Genomic DNA, 26,497 nt, shown 5'->3' on the forward strand with positions numbered 1-26,497 from the left:
CATGTCATTACAATGGCATTACATGCATGCAGCTGCGAAAGATTGCATTTGAGTGTGCAGAGGCTAACAACATTGCAAACAATTTTGATAAGTCATCTAGGTTAGCTGTAAAGGATTGGCTAGCTCTGTTTTTAAAAAGAAACCCAAATATTAGCATAAGAAAACCTGAAGTAACTAGCATTAACTGAATACAGGCATTTAATGAAGAAGAGGTTAATGCATATTTTAAAAACTTAGAACATCTCTTTGATAAATATAAATTTAAAGAGGGGCGAGTGTTCAACGTCGATGAAACAGGCATAAATACAAAAGCCCGAGAGAATTTCGGCTCCTAAAGGTGTTAAACAAATAGGTGGGGCCACGTCTTGGGAAAGGGGTAAAAACGTGGAGATTTCAGATGATGTCTGTTTAGTTTGTAGAGTGTTTGGGAAGGATGGAGAACTATGGTACCGATGTATTTCTTGTAGCAGATGGAGTGATGAAGAATGTAGTGGCTGGAACACTCCAAAAGGTTACATGTGCGATCTTTGCTGTATGGTATGAGAAAATGAGCTCTTTCCACATAAAAAAAAATAAAAAATGTAAAAAAACCAAAATTATAAGATATCTTTCTAGAATTACATTAATTCGTTCTTAAATATACTGTTTACTATTTGTAGTAACTAATAAACAAATAAAAAAAGGAAGTATTGTACATTTTTATGGTTTGTTTTACGTGTTATTACCCAACACTTTGCGTGTCATTACCCTCAGGGGTGGGGAATACCATGCATTTGCACTTTTTTTATTTTAATGTTCAAAATTAAAGTACAGTTTATAACTATTTACAGACGATTGGAATATGTGGAGAAATGTCCATTGTATGGTATGTACTTATTTTCGTAGGTTTTAATGACGTAACGAATGGTTCACATCGATTTTTCCTTAGGTGCGTGTATTTCCCCCACTCTCCCCCATGTCTTTTTGCACCAGGTGTCCGTTTTCACTGGACGCCTTCCTTGATTGAAGTGAAGTGTCTTCTGATTTGAATGCAGGCTGAATACTGAGGTCACTGGCGTGAACTACTTCTTCAGAAAAATTCCCCTTACTGTCAGTTCAATTTCTAATGCTTCCAACTGCTCGTTAGAAAGAAATAGTTTCGTCATGAGTCACACAGAATTTGTTAATTTAGATACATGATCTGTACCCTCACCGAAGCGTTGATGAAACTTTACTGTTAGCGATAATATTTTGGTAATTTGAACGTGATAAGCGACCTGCATTGCCCTGTTTCCTCACGCATTTCAGCAGTAACCAAGCAGAGATAGCGTTATAAACAACCCTTATGCTTGTATTTTAGACACGTCGAAATACGATTTTACTACTGATATTAGTACATATTGTGAATTTTTAAGCACCCAAGGAACAAAAGTGTCACAAAGCTAAAACAAGGGGGAGAGAACCTTTATTTGAGCCCTAATCAATGTAGAATGCGCAGGAAGACAGTCATTAAGTCCCAGGAGGTTTGTTTAACCCTCGAGTTGGCGCCATTCAAAAATAACATTGTTTTGTGCCATCCCATTGCTGTTTCAAAATCTTGAACACACAGCTATTCCTTCATTATTGCTTCAGCCAACACTGCAATAGGTTGTGTAGTCGTATGTCGAACATCGTACGTCCAAATGAGCAGCATAATGTGAAATAAACAGCAATGTAGGTGAGAAATTTACGATCCGTGCAAGAAAATGGCCAAGATTCCGAGGTAGCAGCACAATCCCTCAAGGAGGCAGTTACCTACAAGATACTACAGAGGACTTGCATTTAAACACAACTGGTAGTAATTGAGCGTACTCAGATTTTTATTTTGATGTCTTAATCGTCAATAAAATCGGCCTTGGAGTAACTTCAAATTATTGACAAGACCATGAGAATTAAAAAATTGCAATAATGGCTCGGGTTTTACTGGTACCATAACAATGACATTGTGTCACCATTGCAGAAGATGCCGCCTCAGCTCAAGGTGGCCAGATTCCAGTGGAGTCTGGGGAGCAACAGCAGAGTGGCAGGAATTTTGAACAGCTACAACTCTATATCATTTCAGATGGAGCTGTAATACACCTACAAGACATTGAACCAGGTTGACAGGGGACGAATGACTAAAACATGCAGAAATAATACTCACTGTGATAATATAAACATTGAACAGTGTGTGGTTGTTGTGTATATCAATTGACTGGGTTTGGTTAAGACAGTACAAGTATGAAAATGTCAATGTACTCTCAGGTAAGGAGCGTGTTTGAACTTATTTTGTAGGTCTTTTTCTTTTCCTCCCAACATCTCTCCTTGTCCTACACTTTCTTTTTCATTTACATTCCTCAGCTTTTCTGAAAATTTACTTTCCTAGTTAGTCATTGGTTTTGTTTTGGGGATGTACCAAAACTTATCTGGGCTCCACACATGTAATGAGCAACAGCTTCCACAAGTGTTGTTATGCCACGCTTTTCCCTTTTCTGATATAGATTTTTGTTGTACTTGTTTCAGGTGACTTTATATGCCCTTTGCAGTTTTACAAGTCTTTGTGAGGTTCCCTATTACACTCATTGAATATTTAGTCTTAGTTACCTAAATACGTCTGCTTGATAGATTTTGTTGAATTTGTCCATAAAAGATAATTGTTGGACACTGATGTGGTTCCTTATGTCTTCTCATTATTTAATATTAATATTAATCCATTGATTAATGCTAATTAAGCTGTTAATAAGGTAAGCCAAGCAAATAATAAAAGGTTTTATTTCAAAATTATAGATTAGCCTACAGAGTGAAATTACTCAGGGAAAGGAATTGGCAGGTGTCGTAGGCACATACACAAAAATTTTATCATACATATCATAGTAGGTCCTTACCTATAACAAATGTTAGTGATTTCGGGTAAAATTTCTAAACGGGAAATCTAAAGTAAAAAATTTCAGTTACACAATGAGAGCTGGCAGATTAAATATAATTAAAGTGACTTGTGTACAAAAACAAATAATTTAAAACAATTTTGTATTGTAGCCATCATTCTTAGTTATGTTACATCACAACCAGATTTTATTACCTGAAAATATGTGTTGTAATGAAGAAAAAGCGGACCATCTTATGTAGACTGAGTACTCACAGTCCATCTTAGATTAGTCAACAATTCAACAGAAATATTCCAAAAATTTTACGCATATTATGTAGAGGAGTCTGACAATATTCTGATATAATTCCACTAACCCAAAGGATGGTCGTTCATGTCCTGCACTGTTTCATACTATGTGACTAGTTCCATAAACTTGATGAATCATCTCATCAAATGAAAGAAAATTGCTTGGTGTTCCTTTTCACATCAAACAAACCGAAATGAGTCTAACAAACGGTTATAAAATAAGATACATAAAGCTTTCAGCCACAACCTTCAATTTTAAGAAACACACCATTCATACACGCAGGCAAGCACAACTCACGTACACATGATTGCCAACTCCAGCCGGAATGCAACTACACTATGTGATCAAAAGTATCTGGACACCTGGCTGAAAATAACTTAAAAGTTCTGCAAGGTTCGCAGGAGAGCTTCTGTGAAGTTTGGAAGGTAGGAGACGAGGTACTGGCGGAATTAAAGCTGTGGGGGTGGGTCGTGAGTCGTGCTTGGGTAGCTCAGCTGGTAGAGCACTTGCCCGCGAAAGGCAAAGATCCCGAGTTCGAGTCTCGGTCCGGCACACAGTTCTCCCACGAAGTTTCAACTTAAAAGTTCGTGGCACACTACATCGGTAATGCTGGAATTCAACAGTGGCAAGCAAGAAGGTGCTTAAAACATCAATGTAGGCCTGTGCTGTGACAGTTCTGTGCAAAACAACTAGGGGTGCAACTCCTTCCATGATGAATACGACCACACCATAACACCACCGCCTCAGAATTGTACTGTTGGCACTACATATGCTGGCAGATGACATTCACCGGGCATTTGCCATACCCACACCCTGCCATCGGATCGCCACATTATGTACCATGATTCGTCACTCAACACAACATTTTCACCGTTCAATCGTCCAATGTTTACGCTCCTTACACCAAGTGAGGCATCGTTTGGCATTTACCGGTGTGATTTGTGACTTATGAGCAGCCGCTCGACCATGAAATACAAATTTTCTCGCCTCCCTGCTAACTGTTAATAGTACTTGAATTGGATCCTGATGCAGTTTGGAATTCCTGTGTGATGGTTTGGATAGATATCTGCCTATAATGCAATACAACCCTCTTCAACTGTCATCGGTCTCTGTCAGTCAACAGACGAGGTCGGCCTGTACGCTTTTGTGCTGTACGTGTCCCTTCACGTTTCCACTTCACTGTGGCATTGGAAACAGTGAACGTAGGGACGTTTTGAAGTGTGGAAATCACACGTACAGACGTATGACACAAGTGACATCCAGTCACCTGACCACGTTCGAAGTCTGTGAGTTCCGTGGAGCGCCCCATCCTGCTATCTCACGATGTCTAATGACTACTCAGGTCACTGGTATGGAGTACCTGGCAGTAGGTGGCAGCACACTGCACGTAATATGAAAAAGGTATGTTTGTGGGGGTGTCGGGATACTTTTGATCACGCAGTTTAAAAAAATAGGTTTGCCCTTGAATTTAGGAAACCCACACTAACAAACTGCACTACTGAAATGAACTTTGTCCCACTACTTATGTGGACTTCCTGTACACAGCGCCTCGTCTTTGATTTCGTTTTAACTTGCTGCACAACACATGGTGATTTGTATCCGTCTCTGTTAACCATCTTACACTCAAGGGACTTAAGGTTTCTCTCATTCGCGAATGCGCTTCTAGACTGCTAGTCAAGTTATTTTGTTTGTAGTTTTGCGATATGTTCAGAAGGGATGTTAAATGTTGTGACTATATGTCTGTTCGTAAGCACAAAAGATAATATGTCTAAGTTCATGTAGTATATTCCGTTTTCCATACATTTGGACTGCTGCAATTCGTTATCTTACACCTTCTCCTTCATTCCCCTATTTTATCACGTATTCTTTGTCTCAATGTTTGAATACGTGATACTGGTTTCATGCGAAACGTGCTCCATTCCCTAACGTTGCATTTTGCTCAAGCGCTAAACTGCACATGCAGCTATTTTTCGTAAGAAATTTCAGTGATGCAGGTAAGGTGGTGGTCACTCTGTGCTTCGAAATATACAGTGTCTTTATGAATTTGAGGGCTATTCAGACAGTAAGGTGCAATCTGCCGCAAAATGGAAACCACGGTGAAAAACAAAATTGTTTTATGTTCAACAGTTTGCTACACCTTCAAACTTTTTCTCTACGCAGTTACTGTTCCGACTTAGACGTTAGTCGTAGCATTGTACCAGCTTTCCAATACCCTCGTCATAGAAGGCAGCCTCCTGTGCTTTCCGCCACTTCTATATGCTGGTCTGCACCTCGTTGTCTGTGTCAGAATGTTGTCACCATAGCCTGCGATTCATGTGACCATAGATGAGTATCAGAGGCATCCAAATCCGGGCTCTCTGGAGTGGGCAGTGAAAGGAAGAGATAGTAGTGTATGGTGGGGAGAGAGACGAACGCTGTCTGATGGTGTGTGCACAGACTAGACTGCCAACAGACACAGTGTCAGGAGGTTGTGGGGCAGGGAGTTGGGGGGGGGGGGGGGGGGGAACGATGCGGCGAGAGAGGGGTGGATGTATTGGCAGGGGGCTGCAAGTAAATAGGGTGGGTGATGAGAATGCGGAGGTGAGGGTAGAACAAAGGGGGTGGAAACTGTTGATGGAATGTGTGGGAACAGTGTTACCAGAGATTGAGGCTAGGATAATTATGGGACTAGAGAATGCGTTGTAAGAGTAACTCCCATTTGTGCGGTTTTAAAGTGTTGGAGGGACGGATGTAGATGGCTTGGGTAGTGAAGCAGCCATTGAAATCAACTGTGTTATGTTCAGCTGCATGTTGTCGCACAGGGTGGTCTACTTTGCTCTACTGGGTGACGAAGGGAACACTCCTTTGTGGGTGGTGGGACAATTGGGGTTGAGTAGAAATAGCATGGGAGATCTGGTTGCACACTGGGTCTGGGGTTTAGTGGCTGCCTGTGAAGGTCTTGGTGAGAGTCTCAGCATTCTGAGGAAGAGAGCTTTCGTCACTGCAGACATGTCGTGTCCAGGCTGCGTGGGATGGATTTTTTGGTGGGGAAGAGATAACTGTCAAAGTGCAGATACTGTTGGTCGTTAGAGGCAGGTTATTTTGCCCCCACTGGGAGAATTTCAGCCCTAATTGACCAACACCTTCCGGTAGAACACCTTCCGGTAGTCGTGTGTACGTGAGGTGTGGTTGCTTTTGTGTTGAGTGGTGTGTGTTTCTCTCTTACTGATGAAAATCTTTTGGCCGAAAGTTTTATGTAAGTGTCTTAATCGTGTCTGTCTGCAACTTGATGTGTCTTCTTTACGGGCAGTAGCATTCTGTCTTTTCCTACATTGTTGATATTTCTACCTGATGCTTCCATTGTTGGTTATAAAATAAAAGACTTGAGTGGCGGCCATAATCAAAACACCAATACGAATTTGGTTTGATCATCCACATTCGGTGCTGTACACTGGACAGCCGAGTCACCGATGTAAAAGCGACATATAAGTGTTACATATAACTTATGAATCTTGTAGCATTCAGTAACGCTTGTGGTGGTCAAATCTCGAGCCTATATTGCGTGAACCGCTAATTGTCGCAAAAAAGCTGTTTTTTTTTCCTCCAGGTCGCAGCAATTTTTCGGCTATCAGGTTGGTTATTAATTGCGACATTAAGTCAGATTCGATATTATAACATATGCATGTTCCAAACAAAAGTTACTGACGACAGATGTATGCGTTATATGTACACTACTGGCCATTAAAATTGCTGCACCAAGAAGAAATACATATGATAAACGGGTATTCATTGGACAAATATATTATACTAGAACTGACATGTGATTACATTTCACGCAATTTGGGTGCATACATCCTGAGAAATCAGTACCCAGAACAACCACCTCTGGCCGTAATAACTGGCTTGATACGCCTGGGCATTGAGTCAAACAGAGCTTGGATGGCGTGTACAGGTACAGCTGCCCATGCAGCTTCAACACGATACCACAGTTCATCACGAGTAGTGACTGGCGTATTGTGAGGAGCCAGTTGCTCGGCCACCATTGACCAGACGTTTTCAATTGCTGAGAGATCTGAAGAATGTGCTGGCCAGGGCAGCAGTCGAACATTTTCTGTATCCAGAACGGCCCGTACAGGACCTGCAAGATGCGGTCGTGCATTATCCTGCTGAAATATAGGGTTTCGCAGGGATCGAATGAACGGTAGAGCCACTGGTCCTAACACATCTGAAATGTAACGTCCACTGTTCGAAGTGCCGTCAATGGGAACACGAGGTAACCGAGACGTGTAACCAATGGCACCCCATACCATCACGCCAGGTGATACGCCAGTATGGCGATGACGAATACACGCTTCCAATGTGCGTTCACCGAGATGTCGCCAAACACGGATACGACCATCACGATGCTGTAAACAGAACCTGGATTCATCCGAAAAAATGAAGTTTTGCCATTCGTGCACCCAGGTTCGTCGTCGAGTACACCATCGCAGACGCTCCTGTCTGTGATGCAGCGTCAAGGGTAACCGCAGCAACGGTCTCCGAGCTGATAGTCCATGCTGCTGCAGACGTCGTCGAACTGTTCGTGCAGATGGTTGTCGTCATGCAAACGTCCCCATCTGTTGACACAGGGATCGAGACGTGGCTGCACGATCCGTTACAGCCGTGCCGATAAGATGCCTGTCATCTCGACTACTAGTGATACGAGGCCGTTGGGATCCAGCACGGCATTCCGTATTACCCTCCTGAACCCACCGATTCCATATTCTGCTAACAGTCATTGGATCTCGACCAACGCGAGCAGCAATGTCGCGATACTATAAACCGCAATCGCGATAGGCTACAATCCGACCTTTATCAAAGTCGGAAACGTGATGGTACGCATTTCTCCTCCTTACACGAGGCATCACAACAACGTTTCACCAGGCAACGCCGGTCAACTGCTGTTTGTGAATGAGAAATCGGTTGGAAACTTTCCTCAAGTCAGCACATTGAAGGTGTCGCCACCGGCGCGAACCTTGTGTGAATGTTCTGAAAAGCTAATCATTTGCATATCACAGCATCTTCTTCCTGTCGGTTAAATTTCGCGTCTGTAGCACGTCATCTTCGTGGTGTAGCAATTTTAATGGCCAGAAGTGTAGATAGCTGTCACTTTGTTCCCTGCTGTGCCACACAAAAAATAGGCTGGGTTACAGACATTTCACTCTCTTTGGCTTCCTCTGGTCTCCCTCACATCCGGTCATAGCAGATGAAACTGTCATTAAAAAGAAAAACATGCTACGTTAATACTTGTACTCCAGCGTTAGCCAGAGCTCTGAGCTCACTGCTTTAGCATCTCTGCTGAAAGGCGACACTCGACTTCATGGAAGATGCTGGAAAAATAAATGTCCCTTCTTAATGTTACTACTGAGATGTACATGAAGGAAAAGTAGTAATTTACATTCCAGCAACAAGCCACATCAGTGACAGAGTTAAGCAGACACATCGTAATTGAGGCAGTTAAGTGTATTTGAAGTTATACTACACTTAGTTCATCATAATAATGAAGCTGATGTAAACAAACAGAAATGTGATGATTGGTCAGCAGTCATGGCACGCAGAGACAGATGCTGTTCCACTCATAGTGCAGGTCCTGCTTATGATTAAATGTCTTATTACTGTGTTATCGCAAGTGAAACTTTGACATTTTAATGCATTAGCAGCCACCGATGTTTTTCTTAATCATATTTTAGCTCTGTAGCTGTTATTACAAAAATCGTGTACCTTCACAATCTATGCACTGTTATACTCTTACTGTAGCACTGTAGTGTGAAAATGGCTGAGGCTCCATAGTGAAACATGCGCGTAAAACACCGTTAAAAAGTGGTGAGAAACAGATTGTTCTTAATGTTTTTTCCATAAGTTTACAAGAAAAATCGGCTTTGAAGTTTTCTGAGGAACTGTTTTTCCCAAAGTTAACGAATTTCTCGATGTGGGCTTCATAACTTGAGCTGAATCAGTGGCGTCGTACAGTGGTAATCCACTGATCTGGCTTTTGTCGTTCATTTTTTTTTCGTCCAATTTCGAATACCTACCTCTCCTTTAAACGTAAAATTCATCAAACATATGCTAAGTCACACGTATTTAATCATGATTTTAAATTAAAAATGCGTCTTATTCTTAAATTACATATTGCACGCAGAATTCCAGTTTTCGTTACAAATATGTATTCGTAATTATCACTATGTTACAAAAGATCTTTAATAAAGGCTGTTTAAATGAAGACAACATAAGAAATTAAATTTGTAGGACAAAAATGAAAAATCAAATACTCTTTATTTGGACTTTAGCACAGATGTGGTCTCTCACAAGCCACAGTGGTAAGCGCCATGGGAACATGGACAACAATAGTTGTCACAGCATCTGTAGGAAGTACGTAATCTATGGTCACACGTCAAACCGATTGTGAGGGGCATATCAGTCGGTCTACAGCCATTGTGCAGGAGAGACTGGGACCAGGGAGAACTGGGGGAATTACACTCATACCCCTGACCAAAAAGTTTGAGGTGCTGTCTTCCACTGAAACTGAGCTAGCAATAGAGGCTTTGCATGTAAGGAAAGAAAGACAAAAGTATCAGAGGACTGTTAATGGTCTACATTTCAAATTTACGGTGAATAATAGTACCTGTTAAGGAAATGGAACAGTCACCACCTACATGTAGTGTGTATAGCTGAGAGCCTCACGCAACATATTGAAGAGGCTATTCCAACAGTCACTGAGGGAACAAGGTGCAACTAGCGGCAGAATGTGACACATGTTGGCACAAATAGTGCCTGTCGCCTAGAGTCTGATGTCATAGTTGGATCATTCCAATGACAGGCTAAAAATGTTGAGAAGGCAAGCCTCGTCCACGAAGCTGTAATGAAATTTACCGATTTCCCACACTGTCCCCCGAACTGACTATGGCGGTCTGGTTGTGCACCTAATGAATGACCTGAACTGGAGACTTCGAACATACTGTGACAAGCGAGACTGAGACTCCCTGCATTTAATCTTCAGGGTTGAGAACAGTACAGTGCCCTTAAATGGGTCAGATGTGCACTGCACATCACCATTTGCGACCCCACAGCTGGTTGTATGTTAACTGTATCGAAGCGTCGTTTAGGTTATACAACTTACCACCATCCAGTCCAGTAATGGTAACTGTTCCAGATCGTGAAGTATTAGTGCAAACCCAAAGAAATGCTCCCATTGATGAAGCAGTTAAAATCCTAACAATCAACTGCTGAACCATTCACAACAAACTCTCAAAATCTGGTTCAAAAAATGGCTCTGAGCACTATGCGACTCAACTGCTGAGGTCATCAGTCGCCTAGAACTTAGAACTAATTAAACCTAACTAACCTAAGGACAGCACACAACACCCAGCCATCACGAGGCAGAGAAAATCCCTGACCCCGCCGGGAATCGAACCCGGGAACCTGGGCGTGGGAAGCGAGAACGCTACCGCACGACCACGAGATGCGGGCCTCAAAATCTGAAGCAGTGCTGAAAAAAATAATGCTCTTCACATAGTCAAGAAACTCAGATTCGCGAGGTCAGAAACTCAAGCTGAATGCACGAATGTTTGGAAAAGGCTCAGTATCAGATGCGGGCATTAGTTTACAATTGATAGTATCAGCCAACACAGTCACACCCAGATGTAAGTGGGAGCGACAAGATACCTTGCGAAATAATAATAAATGCTTCCTCTCGACACTGCTTTAACAAACAATTCAGAAGCCCACATATGTTGAAAATAGATCTAATGGCAACAAACAGACCTGAGCTCTTTGAAGATGTTTACATATCGGCGGCCTCAAGGTGTCATAGCAGTAGTGACTGTCGAAGTACGAAGGACAGTAAAATCAAGTAGAAAATTACAGGTTCAGTAACTAATATAAAGATACAGTGGCATCATATTGTAAGAGATCTTTAAAAGGATTGGTTGGCCAAGCACTGGGTAGGTATGTACGCAGCAGAGCAGCTCAAGATGGGAACGACCCTCTGTGGTACATATAAAGAAACGTCTAAAGAAAGAGTAGCGCTGCATAGTAGATAGATGTTAAATGAAATGAATTCAGCAGTCAAAAGGAAAACGCAAGGTCCCTTCACTGACTACCGTACCAAATGTTATTGGCATGTACATCACAAAACACAAAGGAATATTCCTCATATTTGAAGACTATAGTGCACCAGAGATAGTGCTCGGAAGTTCATTCGTGACATGGAAGCTGAAATAGTGCAACAAAGAAAAGACAAGAATGTTTAACTCCATTTTCAAATGTTCCTTTACGAAGGATGATCCAGAAGTCCTGCTTCAGTTTAATTCTCACGCCACTGGAAAGATGATTAGTGGACATATTAATGTCAGTGGCGTTGACAGTCAGCTCGAGTCGCTAAAATCCCTGTCAGGTTCTATACAAAAAATGCAGCTGAGATTGCTCTCATTTTAACTAATACCTTTTAAGTTAAGCTGGTAAATTAATGGGTGACTGTTAACATTAAGTTGCTGTGAAAATGTGTTGCAATCCAAGTTCCTGTAGATTTCTCAATTTAATATCAACATATGCTAGTTGTTGGTCGGCTTCAGTATTTGTTTCGTTTAGCCTATATATTACAGTTTTCTCACTATAAATATTGCTGCGATGTAGCATTCCCGTTAAAAAGAATTAGTCAGTGAGAAGACAAATACATGGGTAACACAAGGGATTAAAGAATCAGCAACTACCCTTAGAAACCTAAACAAACATGCTAAAATAAATACAACAAAAAAACCATACTATAGGAAATATAGAAGGGTCTATAGGAAAGTTTTACAGGCAGCAAAAAGGCTAAGCAATGATTCATACATTAATAATGGAAGCAATAAATCAAAATCGATTTCGAAAGTTATAAACAATAGGATAGGAAAATGTAAAACCAAGACCTATAATTTAAAAATTAAAAATGAGGGTAAAGTGTAGAAGATGCTCAACAGGTAGCCAATATATTCAATGAACATTATGTGAACGTAGCACCGAACCTAATTAAAAGCCTATGCAATTCAAACAACAAAAATACAAAAATACCAACTTGTGAAAAGACAATGTTTCTGCACCCATTAACAGAATGTGAAGTTACAAATGCTATTAATAAACTAAAAAATAAAATGTCTTGTGGTATTGACAGAATTCCAGACAAACATAGTTCTACGAGTATAGATACTGACCTAACAGACATTATTAATACTTCTTTCAGGACAGGGGTGTTCCCATCAAAACTAAAACTCTCCATAATAAAGCCACTTCACAAAAAGAGTACAGCTGACATAAATATTTATAGGCCAGTGTCATTATTGTCGGGTTTCTCTAAAGTAATTGAAAGAGTAATGTATGAAAGGCTGGCTGACTTCCTGAATAAAAATAAAATACTGACTAATGCTCAAAATGGGTTTAGAAAGAACAGATCCACAGAAACGGCAGTCTTCCAATTCATGAAAATGGTTCTAAATGCCATGGACAAGAACGAATTAAACTGTGGAATATTCTTAGATTTATCTAAAGCATTTGATTTAATCAGCCACGACTTATTGCTTATGAAACTAGAATGTTATGGGGTGCGTGGACTTGCCTTCAAATGGTTCGTCTTATCTCTCTGATAGACAACAGAAAGTACAAATATGTCATGAAGGCAAAGAGTATCTTCCAGTTAAAAAAAAAAAAAAAAAAAAAAAAACTAGCTATGGAGTGCCCCAGGGTTCTGTGTTAGGACCTCTGTTGTTCTTGGTGTACATAAACGATTTGCCAAACCATCTGACAGTTGCAGAAACAGTGATGAACAGGCACGTGGTTCACGAGACACGGTCTAGGAGACTCCAACACCTATCAGTAACACGTGTCAACAATAAACACAGAAGGCAGTAACGCAACCGACAACAAAACATAGTGGGCTTCGCAATTTAAGGAGGGTATGGGGAGGATAGAAGCACTCCACCACAACTGGCCTTGGAGAGTGAGTTCGAAAATATTCGCCCAGTCTGAGAATATCCTGTTAGTAAATATCCAAATCAACAGTTCCAGAGGAAGTATAGATCTCAGTTGATGTCGTTTTGTTCCAAGATACAGGTCCAGGCTTCAATTTCAGTAGGAGGTTCTACTGGGGTTTGAATTAAAGTGTACAGAATATCCGCTTATTATCCACATTCAGGACAGAGAAAATTATGTATATGAATCAACAGGTTACATGAGAACATAAAGATCGCGCTAGAAACGGAAAACAATGGAGTAACTCCTTTTCTTGGATGTGGGGGATTACGGAACACCTCGTGGCAGTCTGGGACGTAAAGCCTATACGAATCCGATGCAAACCAACAGATACCTACATTCGGATTCGCACCGCCGTCCAGCACAAAAGAACGCCGCGCTAAGCAGCCTGACAGCGTTAGCTCACTGGGTTAGTGGCGTCAACCACATACAACATGAACTGAACGCGCTAAAGACAATGTTCTGTACGAATGGATAAAACAGTGGAGACGTACGTGCTATGAGGTACAGCGAAGACAATACCGACAAAGGTACACAATAAACTCTTCCTGTTGGTACATACACCATGTGATCAAACGTATCCGGACACCCAGTTGAAAATAACTTACAAGTTCCTGGCGCCCTCCATCGGTAACGCTGGAATTCAGTATGCCGTCGCCTTCATGATAGCTTCCACTCTCGCAGGTATACTTTAAATCTGGTGCTGGAAGGTTTCTTGGGGAATGGCAGCCCCATTGTTCACGGAGTGCTGCACTGAGGAGAGTTCGGTGAGACCTGGCACGAAGTCGGCGTTCCAAAACATCCCAGAGGTTTTCTGTACGATTCAAGTCAGGACACTCTACAGACCAGTCCATTACAGGGACGTTATTGTCGTGTAACCACTCAGTCACAGGCCGTGCATTATGAACAGTTGCTTGATCGTGTTGAAAGATGCAATTGTCATAACCCAATTGCTCTTCAACAGTGGGAAGCAAGGTGTTTAAAACATCAATATAGGCCTGTGCTGTGATAGTGCCACGCAATACAAGAAGGGGGGCAAGCCCACTCCATGAAAAACACGACCACACCATAATACCACCGCCTCCGAATTTTACTGTCGGCACTACACACGCTGGCAGATGACGTTAACCGGGGGATTCGCCATACCCACACCCTGCCATCGGATCGCCACATTGTGTACCGTGATTCGTCACTCCACAAAACGTTTTTCCACTGTTCAATCGTCTAATGTTTACGCTCCTTACACCAAGCGAGACGTCGTTTGGCATTTATCGGTGTGATGTGTGGTTTATGAGCAGCCGCTCGAGCATGAACTCATAGTTTTCTCACCTCCCGCCTAACTGTCATAGTACTTGCAGTGGATCCTGATGCAGTCTGGAAATCCTGTGTGATGGTCTGGATAGATGTCTGCCTATTATACATTACGACCTCCTTCAACTGTCGGCGGTCTCTGTCAGTCAACAGACGATGTCGGCCTGTACGCTTTTGAGCTGTACGTGTCCCTTCACGTTTCCTCTTCAGTGTCACATCGGAAACAGTGGACCTAGGGATGTTTAGGAGTGTGGAAATCTCGTGTGCGGACGTATGACCCAAGTGGCACTCAGAACCCTGACGACGTTCGAAGATTGCTCTCTGACGATGTCTAATGACTACTGAGGTCACTGATGTGGAGTACCTGGCAGTAGGTGGCAGCACAATGCACCTAATATGAAAGTTTGTTTTTTGGGGTGGCCGGATACTTTTGGCTCAAATGGCTCTGAGCACTATGCGACTTCTGAGGTCATCAGTCGCCTAGAACTTAGAACTACTTAAACCTAACTAACCTAAGGACATCACACACATCCATGCCCGAGGCAGGATTCCAACCTGCGACCGTAGCAGTCGCGCGGTTCCGGACTGCGCGCCTAGAACTGCTAGACTTTATTACATATTCTTGTAGTATGTAAAGAAATATCAATGTTGGACCACTTTTTTCGCTTTGTGATAGATGGCGCTGTAATAGCCACAAACGTATAAGTACGTGGTATCACGTAACACTCCGCCAGTGCGGACGGTATTTGCTTCGTGATACATTACCCGTGTTAAAATGGACCGTTTACCAATTGCGGAAAAGGTCGATATCGTGTTGATGTATGGCTATTGTGATCAAAAGTGTCCGGACCGTTGGCCGGATAGTTACGTTATTTAAGGATACAGGAAGTGTTCAGCCACATGTGAAACGTCAACCACGACCTGCAACAAATGATGATGCCCAAGTAAGTGTTTTAGCTGCTGTCGCGGCTAAGCCGCACATCAGTAGCAGACAAATTGCGCGAGGATCGGGAGTCTCAAAAACGTCGGTGTTGAGAATGCTACATCAACATCGATTGCACCCGTACCATATTTCTATGCAGCAGGAGCTGCATGCCGACGACTTTGAACGTCGTGTACAGTTCTGCCACTGGGCACAAAAGAAATTACGGGACGATGACAGGTTTTTTGCACAGTTTCCATTTGGCGACGAAGCGTCATTCACCAACAGTGGTAACGTAAACCGGCATAATATTCACTATTGGGCAACGGAAAATCCACGATGGCTGCGACAAGTGGAACATCAGCGACCTCGGCGGGTTAATGTTGTTGTTGTTGTGGTCTTCAGTCCAGACACTGGTTTGATGCAGCTCTCCATGCTACTCTATCCTGTGCAAGCCTCATCATCTCCCAGTACATACTGCAACCTACATCCTTCTCAATCTGCTTAGTGTATTCATCTCTTGGTCTCCCTACGATTTTTACCCTCCACGCTGCCCTCCAATACCAAATTGGTAATCCCTTGATGCCTCGGAATATGCCCTACCAACCGATCCCTTCTTCTAGTCAAGTTGTGCCACAAACTCCTCTTCTCCCCAATCCTATTCAATACTTCCTCATTAGTTATTTGATCTACCCATCTAATCTTCAGCATTCTTCTGTAGCACCACATTTCGAAAGCTTCTATTCTCTTCTTGTCCAAACTATTTATCGTCCATGTTTCACTTCCATACATGGCTACACTCCATACAAATACTTTCAGGAATGACCTCTGGACACACAAATCTATACTCGATGTTAACAAATTTCTCTTCTTCAGAAACGCTTTCCTTGCCATTGCCAGTCTACATTTTATATCCTCTCTACTTCGACCATCATCAGTTATTTTTCTCCCCAAATAGCAAAACTCCTTTACTACTTTAAGTGTCTCATTTCCTAATCTAATTCCCTCAGCATCACCCGACTTGATTCGACTACATTCCATTATCCTCGTTTTGCTTTTGTTGATGTTCATCTTATATCCTCCTTTCAAGACACTGTCCATTCCATTCAACTGCTCTTCCAAGTCCTTTGCTGTCTCTGACAGAATTACAATGTCATCGGCGAACCTCAAAGTTTTTATTTCTTCTCCATGGGTTTTAATACCTACCCCGAATTTTTCTTTTGTTTCCTTTACTGCTTGCTCAATATACGGATTGAATAACATCGGGGAGAGGCTACAACCCTGTCTTACTCCCTTCCCAACCACTGCTTCCCTTTCATGTCCCTCGACTCTTATAACTGCCATCTGGTTTCTGTACAAATTGTAAATAGCCATTCGCTGCCTGTATTTTACCCCTGCCACCTTTAGAATTTGAAAGAGAGTATTCCAGTCAACATTGTCAAACGCTTTCTCTAAGTCTACAAATGCTAGAAACGTAGCAGTATTGCCTCACGTGTTCCAGTGTTTCTACGGAATCGAAACTGATCTTCCCCGAGGTCGGCTTCTACTAGTTTTTCCATTTGTCTGTAAAGAATTCGTGTTAGTATTTTGCAGCTGTGGCTTATTAAACTGATTGTTCGGTAATTTTCACATCTGTTAATGTATGGTGCGGCATTATGGGAGGAAGGATAATTGGCCCCCATTTTATCGATGGCAATCTAAATGGGGCATTGTATGCTGATTTCCTACGTAATGTTCTACCGATGTTACTACAAGATTTTTCGCTGCATGACAGAATGGCGATGTACTTCCAACAAAATGGATGTCCCGCACATAGCTCGCGTGCGGTTGAAGCGGTATTGAATATCATATTTCATGACAGGTGGATTGGTCGTCGAAGCACCATACTGGCCCGCACGTTCACCGGATCTGACGTCCCAGTCTTTCTTTCTGTGGGGAAAGTTGAAGGATATTTGCTATCGTGATCCACCGACAACGCCTGACAACATGCGTCAGCTCATTGTCAATGCATGTGCGAACATTACGGAAGGCGAACTACTCGCTGTTTAGAGGAATGTCGTTACACGTGTTGCCAAATGCATTGAGGTTGACGGACATAATTTTGAGCATTTATTGCATTTATATGGTATTTACAGGTAATCACGCTGTAACAGCATGCGTTCTCAGAAATGATAATTTCACAAAGGTACATGTATCACATTGGAACAACCGAAATAAAATGTTCAAACGTACCTGCGTTCTGCATTTTAATTTAAAAAACCTACCTGTTACCAACTGTTGGTCTAAAATTGTGAGCCATATGTTTGTGACTATTACGGCGCCATCTATCACAAAGCGAAAAAAGTAGTCCAACTAAAACATACATATTTATTTACGTACTAAACGAATATGTAATGAAAAATGGGGGTTCCTATCTAAAAAAAAAACACAGTTGATATCATCTGACCCATGGCAGCGGCATCTAGCGGGACAACCATAGCGCCATCTGGTTTCCCCCTTCAAGCTAGACGAGTTTCGTTCTTTGTAGTTTTTTCGTGTAACGCTTATTTGGTGAGATATTTGTCGCGGTGACGTTCAATGGACCACCCTGTACACACATACCGGTATGTAAGACCAACTTGCGGCTTCTAGCATTCTACTGATACTCTCCAATACTCTGTTAGGTTTTGCCTACCTTGAGCTGAGACAGCATGTGCTGACGTCATTGCTATGGTGTCAGCCATGTGATACATCTTAATTACAAAGTTTGGCTGGTCAAACTATGACTTATGTAGTTTCAAATTACTGAGGTCAAGTTTATTGAAGATTGAGTGCACAAAAAGAAAAATTGGAGTCCGTTACAAATTGCTGGTAGTGTTGAGACGTAAATCACGTTTATAATATGTTTTTTGAACATGGTTCACATGAGGGTAGAAGAGCTAAAATCACACCAGAATAAAGCCTACCGCAAAAATGAAAAGCGTGCAGAACTTGGTTGTCAGATTAAATGCTCCTGTTTGACAAGGAGAGTACGCATTTTTAATTGGATTTTACCAACGTAAAATATATTGCAAGTTATTAGCGAAGTTTGTATTATTGTTATTCGAAACATAATCTTTTAGGTGAAACTATTTATCTCAACTGAGGTACTTTGTCTTTGAACATCGACTGAGATATGTAAATGGTTCGAAATGATATGTAAGGAAACGTGCAGAAAATTTAAGAGTGCTTTTGTATCAGGTTTGGTGAGATTATTTAAAGTACAGTGTCAGACCCCAAATCTGTTGTCACTGGGAATCTAAGGTGCTTCAATCTTCTTCCACTGAAGAGCCAAAGAAGCTGATACACCTGTCTAATATCGTTTAGGGCCCTCACGACCACGCAGAAGTTCCGCAACACGATATGGCACGGACTCGACTGATGTCTAAAGTAGTGCTGGAGGGAACTGACACCATGAATCCTGCAGGGCTGTCCGTAAACCTGTAAGAATTCGAGGGAGTGGACATCTCTTCTGAACAGCACGTTGCAAGCCATCCCAGATATGCTCAATAATGTTCATGTCCGGGGAGTTTGGTGGCCAGCGGAACTGTTTATACTCGGAAGAGTGTTCCTGGGGCCAGGCGAAGCTTAAAGCTTTGTGTGTGTGTGTGTGTGTGTGTGTGTGTGTGTGTGTGTGTGTGTGTGTGTGTGTGTGTGTGTGTGTGTGGGCGCAGCATTGAAATCTGGAGCAATTAGCGGAAGGTTGCACTTCTGTCACGTTGAACGATTCTCTTCAGTCGTTGTTGGCCCCACTCTTGCAGGATCTTTTTCCCCCTGGAGCCATTTGATGTTTAACCTGATTCCTGATATTCACGGTGCACTTGTGAAAAGGTCGTACGGGAAAATCTCCACTTCACAGCTACCTCGGAGATGCTGTGTCCCATCGCTCGTGCGCCGACTATAACACGACGTTCAAGCTCACTTAAATCTTGATAAGCTGCCATTGTAGCAGCAGTAACTGAACTAACAAATGCGCCAGACACTTGTTGCCTTACATAGACATTGCCGATTGCAACGCCGTATTCTGCCTGTTTGCATATCTCAGTATTTGAATACACATGCGTATACCAGTTTGTTTGGTGCTGCATTATATATTGTCCGTAATTAAGAACATAATTTCTAAAAAGCAAAATGTTGAATCACGTGGTGGGAGCAACATAGCACTTACAAGGAAACTCACTAATATGAAATAAGATCCACAATACTAAACAAATGTATGTTGCAATGCTAAACGCTACAACAGAAATGTAAGTTACGGTGAACAAAGAGCCATTAATCGGTACAAGTGGATTTGATGTGGACCGAGTACAAGTAGTTGACCCTAGTTTGATAAAAGTGCCAAAGAAATACGTGTACACCGGTGAGCCAAATCGTCGTGACCACTACACCGCGAGACTGAATGCCACCTGGTGACGTCATGGGCACATGACGTTCTAAAGAATGTATACAAGCTGAACAGAGACGAATTGTACACACATCAAAAAAAGTTTTGCATCACATCGGTTCAGAGAGATCCGGAATCTCTACACAAGTTTGGAATAGAAATCAACATAAACATCATTTCCGCCCTTTTTATTTCTCTTGAAAACCACACATGGCATGTTGTACCACCATACAGCGAGACATTGACAGGTGGTGGTCCAGATTGCTGTACACACCGGTACCTCTAATACCCAGTAGCACGCCCTCTTGCATTGATGTATGCCTGTATTCGTCATGGCGTACTATCTACAAGTTCATCAAGGCACTGTTGGTCCAGATTGTCCCATCCTCAATGGCGATTCGATGTAGAAACCTGAGTGGTTGTCGGGTCACGTGGTCCATAAACAGCCCTTTTCAATGTCTTACAGGCATGTTCGATAGTGTTCACGTCTGGAGAACATGCTGGCCACTCTAGTCGAGCGATGTCGTTATCCTGAAGGGAGTCATTCACAAGATGTGCACGATGGGGGCGCGAATTGTCCACGCAGACGAATGCCTCGCTAATATTCTGCCGATATGGTTGCATTTACGACGCCTTCCGTCACCACCAGCGGCGTACGTCGGCCCAACACAATGCTGCTCCAAAACATCAGGGAACCGCCACCTTGCTACACTCGCTTGGCCGTGTGGTTAAGGCGTTCAGCCTGACTGGGTTGCCTCCAAACTCGCTCCTGAAGGAGTATGCGACACTCATTGGTGAAGCGAACGTGATGCCAAGCCTGAGCGGTCCATTCAGGATGTTGTTCGGCCCATCTGCACCGCGCTGCATGGTGTCGTGGTCGCAAATATGGGCCTCGCCATGGACGTCGGCAGTGAAGTTGCTCATCACACAGCCTACTGTACACGATTTGAGTCATAACATGACGTCCTGTGGCTGCACAAAAAGCATTATTCAACATGGTGGCGTTGCTGTCAGGGTTCCTCCGAGCCATAATCCGTAGGTAGCGGTCATCCACTGCAGTAGTAGCCCTTGGGGGCCCGAGCGAGGCATGTTATTGACGGTTCCTGTCTCTCTCTACCTCCGCCGTGTCCGAACAACATCGCTTTGGTTCACTCCGAGACACCTAGACACTTCCCTTGTTGAGAGCCCTTCCTGGCACAAAGTAACAATGCGAACACGATCGAAACGCGGTATTGACGGTCTAGGCATGGTTGAACAACAAACATCACGAGCCATGTAACTCCTTTCTGGTGGAATGACTGGAACTGATCGGCTGTCGGACGCCATCCGTTTAATACGTGTTACTCATGCACGGTTGTTTACATCTTCGGGCGAGTTTAGAGACATCTCTGAACACTCAAAGGGACTGTGTCTGTGATACAATATCCACAGTCAACGTCTATCTTCAGGAGTTCTGGGAAGTGGGGTGATGCACAACTTTTTCCGATAAGTATTAATTTTATTCTCGATATGTACTGCCATGAGTTATTTTAAAAAAGGGCATCTGGGAACAACCATCTCGGAAATGGCAAGGTTTTTGAGCTGTTTTACATGCTACTTTCATGAGCATATATGAACAGTGGTTCAAGGACAGTGAAACATCGAGCAGGCAGCAAGGTGCTGGACGTGACTGTGAAGTTTGGGGGCTTCCCCACTCTAGTCAAGCAGGATAAGCGGCGATTGTGGCAGATCTGATGGAGTATAGTACTGGTGCAGGGGCAAGTTTGCCATTCAGCACTCTTTGCTAAAGAAGGGACCTTGCAGCATTTGATCCCTGTGTTTTTTCATTCTTGCCCAGTGACATTGCAGTGCACACAGGATCATAGAGAGCAAACCGTGGGTCGATGAAAACGTGGAGCCTGGTCCGATGAAACACCTCTCTTGATGCAACAGGTCGATGTCATTGTTTGGATAAGCTGTCATCTAGGGCAATGCCTCCTCGAAACACATGCCACACTACATATATTGGCAGGTGGAGGTAATATTATGTTACCAGGAACAATCACCTGGTCTTTCATTTGACCTGTGATACTAATGAGAGGCACCATGACAGCTACAGATGGTGTGAACATTATTCCACACCATCTGCATCCCTTCTAACTTGCAGCTTCCCCAACGTCGATGACATCTTACAAAGGATAACTGTCCATAATGTAAGGCCAGATTGCCCCTACAGAGGTGTGAGGAGCATGATAATGAACTTTTGTCTATATCAGGGCCAAATTGCACATGTGTGTGTGTGTGTGTGTGTGTGTGTGTGTGTGTGTGTGTGTGTGTGTGTGTGTGTGTCACTTCCATGCCCACAAACCACTGACCCATAATTTATGGGAATTGTGTAACCTGAATGTAGAAACATGGTGCCATAAACACTATGTGATCAAAAGTATCCAGACACCCCCAAAACATTCGTTTTTATATTAGGTGCATTGTGCTGGCACCTACTGACAGGTACTCCATATCAGTGGCAGCCTTAGTAGTCATTAGTCATTGTGGGAGAGCAGAAAGGGGCGCTCCACAGAGGTCACTGACTTCTAACGTGGTCAGGTGATTGTCACTTGTGTCATACGTCTGTACGACGTATTTCCACACTCCTAAACGTCCCTAGGTCCACTGTTCCGATGTGATAGTGGAGTAGAAACATGAAGAGACACCTACAGCACAAAAGCATACAGGTCGACCTCGTATGTTGACAGGCAGCCGACAGTTTAAGAGGGTCGTAAAGTGTAATAGGCGGACATCTATCCAGACCATCACACACGAATTCCAAACTGCATCAGGATCCATTGGAAGTACTATTACAGTTGTGCGGTAGGTGAGGAAACTTGGATTACATGGTCGAGTGCTGGTAAATGCCAAACGACGCCTCGCTTGGTGTAAGGAGCGTGAACATTTGACAATTGAACAGTGGAAAAACTTTGTATGGAGTGACGAATCACGGTACACAATGTGGCGATCTGATGGCAGGGTGTGGGTATATCGAATTCCCAGTGAACGTCGTCTGCCAGTGTGTGTAGTGCCAACAGTGAAATTCGGTGGCACTGGTGTTATGGTGTGGTCGTGTTTTGTGTGGCACTATCACAGCACAAGCCTACATTGATGTTTTAAACGCCTTCTTGCTTCCCTCTGTTGAAGAGCTGTTTGCGGATGGCGATTGCATCATTAAACACGATCGACCACCCGTTCACAATGCACGGCCTGTGGCGGAGTGGTTACACGACAATAACATCCCTGTAATGGACGGGCCTGCACAGAGTCCTAACATGAGTCTATAGAACACCTTTGGGATGTTTTGGAACGCCAACTTCGTGCCAGGCCTCACCGATCGACATTGATACCTCCTGAGTGCAGCACTCCATGAAGAATGGGCTGCCATTCCCCAAGAAACCTTCCAGCAGCTGATTGAACAAATGCTTGCGAGAGTGGAAGCTGTCATGAAGTATTACCGATGGTGGGCGCCACCAACTTGTAAGTCATTTTCAGCCAGGTGTCTGGCTGACTTTTGATCACATAGTTGCATCCAGATAACTGTCAGACTTGTCGAATCCATGCTACTGAGAACTGCACGCATTCCAAAGGAAGACCAATGTGGTATTAAGCCAGTAGTCATAATCCTTTAGCTTGTAAGTGTGTGCGTGGGTGCGAGTGGGTATGTGTGTGTGTGGGTGGGGGGGGGGTGGGGGGGGGGAGGGGAGCGCAATTGACTTAGCATCATTGTAACATCCTAATTATTTTGACTAGGTGGTTTCTACCCAAACAGTAACGTTCAATATTATTTGGAGACTCTGTCACAAGGTTTTTCAAAAACTGGACTCAACTTCGTTGCTGTCGTATAAGGAAATAATCTTTAAATTCGTAGAGGTATAATTGTTTTTGTCTGTCGGTTTGGCAAGTCTGTGGAAGTATTGGTGCACGCATACAGGGTGAGTCACTGGTTAACAACAGTATTCTGCCAGGAAACAAAATAAAAATTGAATTTCTTGAAGAAAGGAGTGAAAATGTTTAGAGTGGTTAGTGAATGAAGAGTGCAGCCATGTTGCACAACTATTTATATTGGCTTTAATGTAAAGACTTCTCCACAGTTCAGTTACACAGAAAAAAGGGAAATGTAGATTTATGTTTTATTTTTACGAAATTGTGTATTTGTGACAGTCCTCAGTTTTACTTTTCGAATTTTTATGTTTGTGAGATGTGCATGTTTTCAGTAGAATGACAGAATTTCATTGTTTTGCGCAGGAGGTGGTCTCGCTACGAGAACGACAATCGCCTGATCCGTGCAGCTCAGAAGGGGGCGGTGGTTGAACTTCAGACGCTGCTGGCAGCAGGTGCAGATGTGAATGCAAAAGATGAGGACGAGAGGACTGCCCTACACTGGGCAGCAGGAAGAGGATACCTCGATGCTGTGAGGTGTCTGCTGGACAGTGGAGCACAGGTGGATGCCATGGACAGGTGGCAGACTGTTCCTCTCCACTGGGCTGCCCGGAAGGGCCACGTGTCTGTTGTACGGCTGCTGGTGACATCTTGTTCTCACCCCAATGTGAAGGGCCAACGTGGGTGGACGCCACTGCACTGGGCAGCTGGATGTGGCTACACAGGTGTGGCGACTGTGCTGCTGGAGACGGGGGCGGATGAGGAGCTCAGGGACGATGAGGGGGACACGCCTCTGCACCTGGCTGCACAGAGGGGCCACACGGCCGTGTTGCAGCTGCTGCTGGCGTCCTCTCCTCAACCCGACGCGAAGGGGCGGCGCGGACGGACGCTACTACACTGTGCTGCGGCAAGTGGCCACACGGAGGTGGTGACTGTGTTGTTGGCAGCGGGTGCAGATGTAAGTGCCAAAGACGAGGACGAGAGGACTGCCCTGCATTGGGCAGCAGGCAGGGGGAACGTGGAGGTTGTGAAATGTCTCCTGGACAGAGGAGCAAAGGTGCGAGAAGTGGATAAGTACAATACTGTACCTCTGCACTGGGCTGCACGGGAGGGCCACACGGCTGTGGTGCAGCTACTGCTGGCGTCCTCCCGCCGCCCCAATAGGAGAGGGGCAAATGAATGGACACCGTTACACTGGGCGGCAGCAGGTGGCCACACAGATGTGGTGACTATTCTGTTGAAGGCAAGAGCAGACAGAGAGCTCAGAAATGATGTGGGAGACATACCTTTGCACTTGGCTGCACAGAAGGGCCACACAGCTGTTGTGCAGCTACTGCTGTCACCTTCTAATCCCAACGTGAGAGGACAGCACCAGTGGACGCCACTACACTGTGCTGCAGCAAATGGCCACGCAGAAGTGGTGAGTGTGCTGCTGGCGGCAGGTGCAGATGTGAAGGCCAAGGATGAGGACAAGAGAACTGCCTTACACTGGGCAGCCGGAAGGGGGTACCTGGATGTGGTGAGGTGCCTACTGGACAGTGGGGCACGGGTGGAAGCAATGGACAAGTGGAAAACTGTGCCTCTACACTGGGCTGCACGAAAGGGCCACACTGCTGTGGTGCAGCTCCTGATGTTGTCCTCCCCTCACCCCAATGTAAGGGGAGGAAATGGATGGACACCATTGCACTGGGCGGCAGCAGATGGCCACGCAGGTGTGGTGACAGCGCTGCTGGAGGCAGGCGCAGATAGAGAGCTCAGAGATGATAAGGGGGACCTACCTCTGCACTTGGCTGCACAGAAAGGCCACGTGGCAGTGGTGCAGCTACTGTTGGCGTCGTCCCCTAACCCCAATGTGAGGGGCCAGCGAGGGTGGACGCCACTGCACTGTGCAGCAGCAAATGGCCACGAAGAGGTGGCGGCTATGCTGGTCGAGTCTGGCGCAGACAAGGGGCTCGAGGATGACAACGGGGACACTGCCCTAGACCTTGCTAGGCTGTCGAACTACCTGGAGTCGATAGAGATGTCAAAATAAAACTCACAACAGTATCACATAAAAATGTTTTTTTTAATAAGTATTGTTAAATTACTTTAAAGTCAGTACCGCCATTAGACTTTTTTATTTGCAGTGTTACATTTACTCGATCACGATTTCGGCTTTAAAGTGCCATTATCAAGTGATTTAACGTTATACAGTCCCTAAGATGGCATACTGTCGTATTTAAAATACACACCGCCAATAAAAAACAGCCTAATGGCGGTACTGACTTAGCAGAAATATATTATGACTGTGGCCCCACATTATGAAAAACTTGTTAAATTAATTCTGCTGGTATTCATTTGTACATACCTAAATGTAACTAGTCTAGTAATGCTCCCAGCAAAGAGAGATGAAGCGATATATCTGAACACTAAAGTAAGCTGGAAGAGATAAACTTCGTTCTGAGAAAATAGTCTGAATATATTTCTCATCCAAAGCTTTCAAAAATAAGTAGGATTTATAAACACACCATTAGCAAGAAGCATTTCTGCTATTTGATTACTTTAAACCATGTGGGCTTACATAGTGCTGAGCCTTTTTTTTTAATTCTCACTTTACATATACTATTGCTAAATCAGTTCTATAGTTGATTGCATATTTAGCTCTGAGCCCAGACAGAATTCACTTCTGCACATGCAGCACATGTTTATGTTGTACCAGAATGTGACACCGCTATTCACATCACATTATCAGACCATTATGTGGTATCGTGCTGAGTGCACATTTAA

At 43.7% G+C, this 26,497-nt stretch overlaps 1 protein-coding gene across 1 annotated transcript in view; it reads left to right on the top strand.

Annotated features, from left to right (window-relative positions):
- LOC124720288 (ankyrin-1-like) overlaps window positions 1-25,854 on the top strand; it is a 106,094-nt gene extending 80,240 nt beyond the window's left edge. The window contains exon 3 of the mRNA XM_047245600.1: window positions 24,098-25,854. Within this exon, the coding sequence (XP_047101556.1) occupies window positions 24,098-25,763 (1,666 nt within the window). The 3' untranslated portion in view covers window positions 25,764-25,854. The remainder of the gene's footprint in view (window positions 1-24,097) is intronic.
- The last annotated feature ends 643 nt before the right edge of the window (window positions 25,855-26,497 follow it).

The sequence above is a fragment of the Schistocerca piceifrons genome, chromosome 11, assembly GCF_021461385.2.
Source record: "Schistocerca piceifrons isolate TAMUIC-IGC-003096 chromosome 11, iqSchPice1.1, whole genome shotgun sequence".
NCBI lineage: Eukaryota > Metazoa > Arthropoda > Insecta > Orthoptera > Acrididae > Schistocerca > Schistocerca piceifrons.